Source organism: Garra rufa, chromosome 11, assembly GCF_049309525.1.
Source record: "Garra rufa chromosome 11, GarRuf1.0, whole genome shotgun sequence".
NCBI classification, from domain to species: domain Eukaryota; kingdom Metazoa; phylum Chordata; class Actinopteri; order Cypriniformes; family Cyprinidae; genus Garra; species Garra rufa.
Window position 1 is genome coordinate 48,128,362 of NC_133371.1, and position 8,306 is coordinate 48,136,667.

General features: G+C 29.2%; 1 protein-coding gene across 1 annotated transcript in view; it reads left to right on the forward strand.

Moving 5' to 3' along the window:
• The window catches only part of LOC141345403 (AT-rich interactive domain-containing protein 3B-like), a 9,648-nt gene extending 1,458 nt beyond the window's left edge, over positions 1 to 8,190 (forward strand). Inside the window, exons 3-6 of the mRNA XM_073850255.1 lie at positions 1,452 to 1,711; positions 6,016 to 6,273; positions 6,348 to 6,437; positions 8,000 to 8,190. Of these exons, the coding sequence (XP_073706356.1) occupies positions 1,452 to 1,711; positions 6,016 to 6,273; positions 6,348 to 6,437; positions 8,000 to 8,190 (799 nt within the window). The remainder of the gene's footprint in view (positions 1 to 1,451; positions 1,712 to 6,015; positions 6,274 to 6,347; positions 6,438 to 7,999) is intronic.
• The last annotated feature ends 116 nt before the right edge of the window (positions 8,191 to 8,306 follow it).

An 8,306-nucleotide genomic window follows, 5' to 3' on the forward strand; every position in this document is an offset into this window, starting at 1 on the left:
CTGACAATTTCTTTTTCTATTTCTTCATTTTGCTATCAAAATGTCTGATTTGGTGGCAATATTTATTTATTATTTAAAATTTATCCGAATTTTGATGTTTTTTATATACATTTACCTTATTATGCCACATGAGATTATTGCCACCTTTCTTATTTTCTTTCATGCGTTCTTGTGCTTTCTCTCTGTATTTATTTTTATTTTTATTTTTTTTGCTATCAAAATGTCTTATTTGCTGGCAGTAATTTCCAGAATTTTGCAGATTTTTTTGCAGATGTATTTTTATAATTACTACATTTACCCTATAATGCCACATTAGACATACAGTGGTCATATATAACACAAAAAAAGGGAAATAATGACATTATTTTTGTATTTTAGCAAATTCTGACAATTTCTTTTCCTTTGTTTGTTTGTTTCTTTCTTTCTTTCTTTCTGTATTTATTTATTTATTTTTGTTTTCAAAATGCCTGATTTGGTGTCAATAATTAACCAAATTTTGTTCTTTTTTAAAATCTATATATAATTAAATTTACTACATTTACCTTATTATGCAACGTTAGATGAGCAGTGGTCATATATAACACAAAAAAGAAAATAATTTCTTGTTTTCTTTCATGCATTCTTTTTCTTTCTTTCTGTATTTATTTGTTTTTGCTATCAAAATGGCTTATTTGGGGGCAGTAATTAACAGAAATGAGCACTTTTTATGATTAGGATTACTATATTTACCATATTATGCCACGTTAGATGTACAGCGGTCATATGTATCAGAAAAAAATGGGGGGAAATGCTGTTATTTTTGTGTCTTACAAAATTCTGACACTTTCTTTCTGTATTTATTTATTTCATTGTATTGCTATCAAAATGCAGATTTTTTTAAAATTAGGATTACAGAAAAACTACAGGATTACTACTACAAAAAATAATATTTTTGTATTTAACAAAATTCTAACTATTTATTTATTTATTCACTGGTTTGTATATTAAATAATTTATTTATTGTTTGCTATCAAAATGGCTTATTTGGTGGCAGTGTTTTTTTTTTTTTTGGTTATTAGGATACCACATGTACCATATTATACCACTTTAGATGAGTATAGAACAGAAAGGAACAAAAACATTTTGTTTATTTCCGTATCACAGACAGACAGCAGCAGGTTTATTAGGCTGCTGTCACTTTAAGGCCTAAATCACGTATCCGCTATATTGATGCACATCTAACTGTTTATGTTCATTTCATACATAATGGACAGTGTTTAAATGAATCTAATGTAATATGTCATTAACTTGAAGTAGTACTGCACTTTTTGTGATTAATTTGTGGTGAAATGGCGAATCATGCATGATTGACTGGAGTAAATGGACTAAATAAATTGCATTCTGCAGATTTTACTTGACATATCCTTCCATCCAGAGGTTATTCTAATGTGTTTGTTGTTTGTCTGTCTCAGGTACATGAAGTATCTGTATCCGTATGAGTGTGAGCGGAAGGCGTTGAGTTCTCCCAGCGAGCTGCAGGCCGCCATCGACAGCAACCGGCGCGAGGGCCGTCGACCCAGTTACAGCAACAGCCTGTTCCGCTTTAGCCCCTCCCCCGGCTCCGCCCCTCACATCCTGACCCCGCCCAAGATGCATCTGTCAGCGCTGGGAGCCGTGGGGGCCCTGAATGGACTGCATGCATCCCAGGGGCCGTCTCTGAAGAAGGGACTGGGTGAGTGACGCAAAAATTCGTTATCGTCACCAAGGTTATTTTCGTAAATGAAAACGAAAACCGTGAGGAATACTGTTCATCAGAAAACATTTTCGTGAACTGAAATAAAATAAAAACGTAAAAATGAAAAACTAACAACTTTTATTGAAAAACTAGCTAAAATAAAAAAAAAATAATCTTTCTGTAATCATTATGTTCCCACTCCATGGCGAAAAAAAAATTTAATAAAAAAAAAAGTCATCCTTTAAAAATAATAAATATTAAAAAATGGTGTATTAAATATATTATATTTTATAATTTTATAAATATATATAATAAAATAAATATAATGTTTTTATGAGCGAGTCGTTTATTCATTCAAACCACTTTTTCATAAATATAATATTAAAAATGGGTGTATTAAATATATTTATATTAAAATGTTTTATAATTCATTCAAATAAATTAACCACTTTTAAATAGACTGCAGCAATTAATTTTTTGTCTCACGTTATTTATCAAACTCAAACTCAGATACTTTTATTAATACTTTCAATTAGATTTTATTGTTATGTTTGCCTTTTTTCAGTTTTTTTTAAATAATTAAGTATTTTTTTATTTCAATATTGTGTTTATTCATTTTTAATTTAGTTTCACTTGATGTAATAAAATAACAAAAGCTAAAACTGGAGTAAACATTTATAACAAAATATAATAAAATAAATGTAATGCTTTTATGAGTGAGTGATTTATTCATTCAAACCACTTTTTCATAAATTCAACATTAAAAATTGATGTATTAAATATATTGCTTTTTTAAATACATATATATATTATGTATTAAAATGTTTAATAATTCAATAATTCAAATGAATGAACCACTTTTGAATAGACAGCAACAATTGATATTTTGTCTCATTGTGGAGAAATCGTGATCTCCAAAAAACAAAAAACTGAAACTGAACTATATATAGAAATGTGTTCACAAAATAAAAACGAATGAAACGAATAAAAAGCAAACTAAATTTGATTGCTAATGTAATCTTTACAGTTATCTGAAAAGTAAGCACAATCCGACAGTTATTAAACAATAATGAAGACAGGCCGCCAGACTTATAGCTCCAGAACTCCTATTTACTTTTACAGGGTGTTTTTAAAGCATCTGGAGGTTCAGTGATTGGACACATGCTGCTGTTCATGCTGCTTTACTGCCTGATTAAAGAAACTGCATTGAACAGAATGTACAGAACAGTTGAGTCCAGTGTGTTTGTGGGGTTACAGCGCCTCCTGTTGATATAAACATGAACTGCACCTTCAGATATTTTCACTAATATTCAGAAGGAATGTGTTGTCCCTCATAGGACTTCTCGTTTTTATATATTTTACACACACATATACATATATGTATTTACAGGAAGTTTGATGTGGTAATTAGTGTGTTTCTCCATTTGCTGATTGTGGCTGATTGAGTTTCATCCAAATGAGCCTCATGATGTAAAAAAGCCTGTTTTGAAACAATAACTTCTGTTTTTTTTGTTCTTATTATTATTGCTCTCGCAGTCATTTTTATGCCTTGTTTTTGTTTTTAAATGTGGATCATTTTGGATCAGAAAATCACAATCTTGAGTGATTTATTGCTATTTTTAATGACAGCAGTATGATAAAAACAGGGTTATTATTATTACCTACAACTAAAACTAAAAGCACAAGAAAAAACTATTAACTGGAATTAACTGTTAACTGATCAAAAACTGATACATAAAATGTAACTCAAAGTACTAAAATGACTAAAACTAAATAAACTAAAATTAATACATGAAAATTATTATTAAAAATATCATATAAATGTTATAAAATGAACAACTTTAGACATTTAAATAAAATATTTAATAAAATATAGTAACAATGACAGCATGTGCACTAAAACTAAATTAAAATAAAGACTAAAACTAAAATTAAAGTGAAAACAGAAAATAATAATGATCATATGGTGAATTAGATTTTATTGTTATGTTTGCCATTTTATTTTATAATTTTTAAGTAGTTTTTTTTTTATATGTCGATATTGTGTTTATTATTGTTTTAATTTAGTTTCACTTGATGTAATAAAATAACAAAAACTAAAACTGGAGTAAAACTGTATACTAAAAAAATAAAATAATACATTTGCACTAAAACGTAACTAAAATTAGATTTAAAACTGAAATTAAAATAAATACTAAAACTAAAATTGAAGTGAAAACAAAAATAACAATGATCACTTGATCAATTTATTTGGTTCTTAAAACCAGGGTTATTTTAGTATCATTCAAATACTGTTTGAGATTTCATTCATATTTTGAATTAGAATTTATTGTTATATGTGCCCTTTTATTTATTTATTTATTTTGAGTTTTTGTAGTCTTTTTTTGAAGTCAATATTGTGTTTATAAATTTTTCATTTAGTTTCACTTGATGTAATAAAATAACCACAAAAAAAAAAAAATCATAATAAACACAATATTGACTTTTTTATATATAATTTTTTTTAAAAGCCCTTAAAATGACTAAAACGTTGACTAAAATTGAAAATAAAATGGGAAATATAACAATAAAATTTAATTCAAAATATTAATAAAAACAGTATCTGAATGATACTAATATAACCCCAGTTTTAGGAGCCAAATAAATTGATCATATAATAATTATTATTTTCTGTTTTCACTTTAATTTTCATTTTAGTTTTAAATTAAGTTTTAGTGCAAATGTTGTGAATGTTTGTCATTTTTATTATATTTTATTAACTAACTAAAATTTGTATTATTCTTTAAAATTCTATTTTAAACTAAAAAATTAAAATAAAGACTAAAGCTAAAATCAAAGAAAATAATATGAAAATAATAATGATAGTATATTTGCCATTTAATTTTTTTTATTTTTTTAAATAAAGTTTTTTGTTCATTTGTCTTAAATATGTCAATATTGTGTTTATTTTGTGTATATTTTTTATTTAGTTTTACTTGATGCAATAAAATAACAAAAACTAAAACTGGAATAAAAATTAATAAGCACAACATTGAAATTAAAAAAAAAAAAAAATATATATATATATATATATATATTATAAAAAATATTTAAAAAATTATTTGATAAAAACGGGGAAAATGCACAACATGACTAAAATAAAATAAAATTTAATTAAATTCAAAATATGAACACAAACTGTAATAGTGTGTCAATAAAAATAAAATAACACTGCTAGGAACATCTTTTGGTTTGTTTGTTTTAAAACTCCATAATGCATTAATCCCTATTTAGACCAGGGTTTCCGCGGGGTCTTAAAAAGTCTTAAAAAGTCTAAAATTTAAAAATCAAAATTTTAGGCCTTAAAAAGTCTTAAATTCGCTGTTCTAGGTCTTAAATAATTTTACACAGGTCTTATTTTTCCGATGTCCATGTAACGCTACCTCTAATGCTCATTTAAATTCTCTTTCTGTTGTTTCCGTTGTGTTGTAGTTCTTTATTTCACTATTCCAAATATAATTTGCTGAATTTAAACTACAAATGAGACCAGCATGCAATAGCCAATCAGCTTTCTGTTATTGGCGCGAGTCTCTCTCGGATTGTACCGCAGAAGTCAAATGGATTTAATTTTTTAGCTATGAGGAAATGCAAGTTTAGCGATACTGGGCTTGGAAAAACTGAATATAGGGCTTGCCGCTTGGCTAAGGCCAGTTGCTAACAACTGTAGATTTTTTTTCCCTCTGTGGAAGTTACTGCGTCTTCAGACAGAATCGCAGTATTTATATAACATTTCTAATATATATATTTATAAATCAATAAATGTATTTAAAACATTAATCTCACTTTTAATTTTGCAGTGTAAATTATGTAATCTCACTGCTAACAGACATTTAGAATTTATTGATAAATTCATAAAATAAATTTCAAAGGTACGCATACATTTCAAAAGTAAAAAAAAAAATCGCTTCAGAATTTTTTTTTTTACATCAGATATTTCTAGTGGTACTTTTATGGGGATATTTTGTGTGGAATAGTATCTGCTGATATGGAAAGTTCACTGTATATCGTAGTAATAAATTTAATTTATGACAGCCATGAAATTTTGTTTACTTTTTACATTAAACACATTAAGTATCACATATGCATGTAATATAATATCTATTTCCATTACAGGTTTAGGTCTTAAATTTCATATAAGGTGGTATTAAAAAGGTCTTAAAAAGTCTTAAATTTCACTTGTTCATATCTGCAGAAACCCTGTTAGACCAAGTTGCACATGCACATGATCAGACATGACAGCCGTTGTCCTCTCTCTCCTCCAGACGATGGCATCCCGTCTCTGCTGGCGGGCCGGCCCTCCTCCATGGCGCTGGCGTTGGGTCAGCAGCAGGCGGCGGGTCTGGCGCGGGCCGCCACACTGGAGCAGCTCAGAGAGAAGCTGGAGACGGAAGCGCCGGAGAGGAAGATGGCTCGTCTGGCCGAGGAGCAGCAGAGACTCATGCAGCAGGCCTTCCAGCACAACCTGCTCGCCATGGCCTCGCAGATACCCCTCAACCTGCGGCTCGGAGCTCCGGCCAGGGGTCAGTGCGGCAGATTTGTATGTTTGTGATGCTCTGATGCATGTGTGTTAATGAGTGTTCGTTTGTGTCTGTAGAAGAGAAGCAGGATCTGGCCTTGAGCATTTCCTCCAGCGGAGCGGCGAGTATCAGCGTGTCTGCGGAAGTCAACGGCATTGTTTACTCAGGTATTGCTTAGAAAATCAATCCCAGGATGCATTGCATAGAGTAGTTTTTCTAAACAGGGGTTTGTCTAATTATCAAACCAAAGGCGTCTGTCTCTTCACGTGCTGCCAGTTCAACATCAAACATACCAAGTTATATTCACAGAAATAAAACTTGGATGATTTGAAAATGTGAATTTGACATTTTACAATGCATTTGTGTAATTAGAGTTTAACCAATAATAATAATAATAACAACAAAAATAAGAATTATTATTATTATTATTATTATTATCATTCTATATTTATTTGTGTATTTTCATATGTAATTTATTGGGCTTTCAAAATGGGTGTTTTAGTTTTCCTGAGATTTGTTAGAGCTTTTATTAATATTTTGAATTTGATTAATCATTTTACTTGACTTTATTTTTTTTTTTTATTGTAACATAGCATAATGTTTTATTTCAGTTAAGGTTAATTTAACTAACTTTTTTGTTTTGATTATGTATTTATGTGTTTTTTAATGTATTATTTTATATATATATATATATATATATATATATATATATATATATATATATAATTGGATTTTATTTTTAGATGGTCATTTTCATTTTACTTGATTTTATTTTTTAATTTGACTTTATTTTACTCGCAATAACCCTTTTTGTTTTTTTATTCGGTGACGGAAACGGGCTTCCATAATTAACAAAAATCAGAGAACATGAAAAATGTGTTGTTTAATTGTTGAAATATTAATTAAAACCTCTCTCTGAATGACTTCAAAAGATAAACTATTGTTGATTATATTTTAGTTTTAGTTACTTTAGTACATCAGGTTAATAAAAAATGTTGCTTTGGAACAATAGCTAACATAAATATTTTATTTCTTATTTGAGCTTTTAAAATGGGTGTTTTAGTTTCCCTGAGATTTGTTATAGTTTTTATTAATATTTTGAATTGGATATTTATTTTTACTTATATTTATACTTGATATTATTGTTCAGAGAACATGAAAAATGTGTTGTTTGATTATTAAAATATTATTAAAAACCTCAGAATGACTTCAAAACAGAAACTATTGTAGATTATGTTTTAGTTTGAATTATTTTCGTACATCAAGTTAATGAAAAATGTTGCTTTGTCAACTAGCTAAGATATATATTTTAATTTATTTCAGTTAATTAAAAAAGTCTTTGTTTTAGTTTTAATTAACAATAATATTGCTGTTTTTCAAGTCATATTGCTGTTGTTTAAAAAATAGCATTTGTTTTTTTTTATTACATTTCAATAATATTTTTTTATTAGTAGTTTAATTGAACTGTATTAACTTAAAAGCAGATTTGAGAGATCTGAGTCCACTTTAAAAATATTTAGTTTCACATCTTGTGACAATTATCCACCATTAGATAACCATGCAAATCTGAAATTATTAAATACTATCATAAAAACCTCAGAATGACTTCAAAACAAATTCTATGTCTAAAGGGTTTGGCTGATGAATAGTTTGCGAATCCCTGACTATTATTGTAGTATTTAAGTTTTAATCAGCGCTGGTCTAATTTGTTAAATGTATTCTATCGCAGGAACTCTGTTCGCCCAGAAGTCGGCGGCGGCAGCTGCGGGTGTGAATGTGAACACGTCTGCTGCGCCTCACGCTCCTCCAGCTGGACCCAGCTTCACCTTCTCTAGCTCCGCCCCCAGCCAAAGCCCCACCTCTTCCTCCTCCTCCAAGGGGCGGAGCTCAGCGGAGCCGTCCACCAGCGGCTCTCCGTAACCCGTCACTCACCGATTGCTGAAAATCAAACTGTTGCACAACCAGTACCTCATTTTCTCCTGTCCACATCGGCTGTCCGCATGTTTTCGCACAAGTACATGAAATAACACGACCGG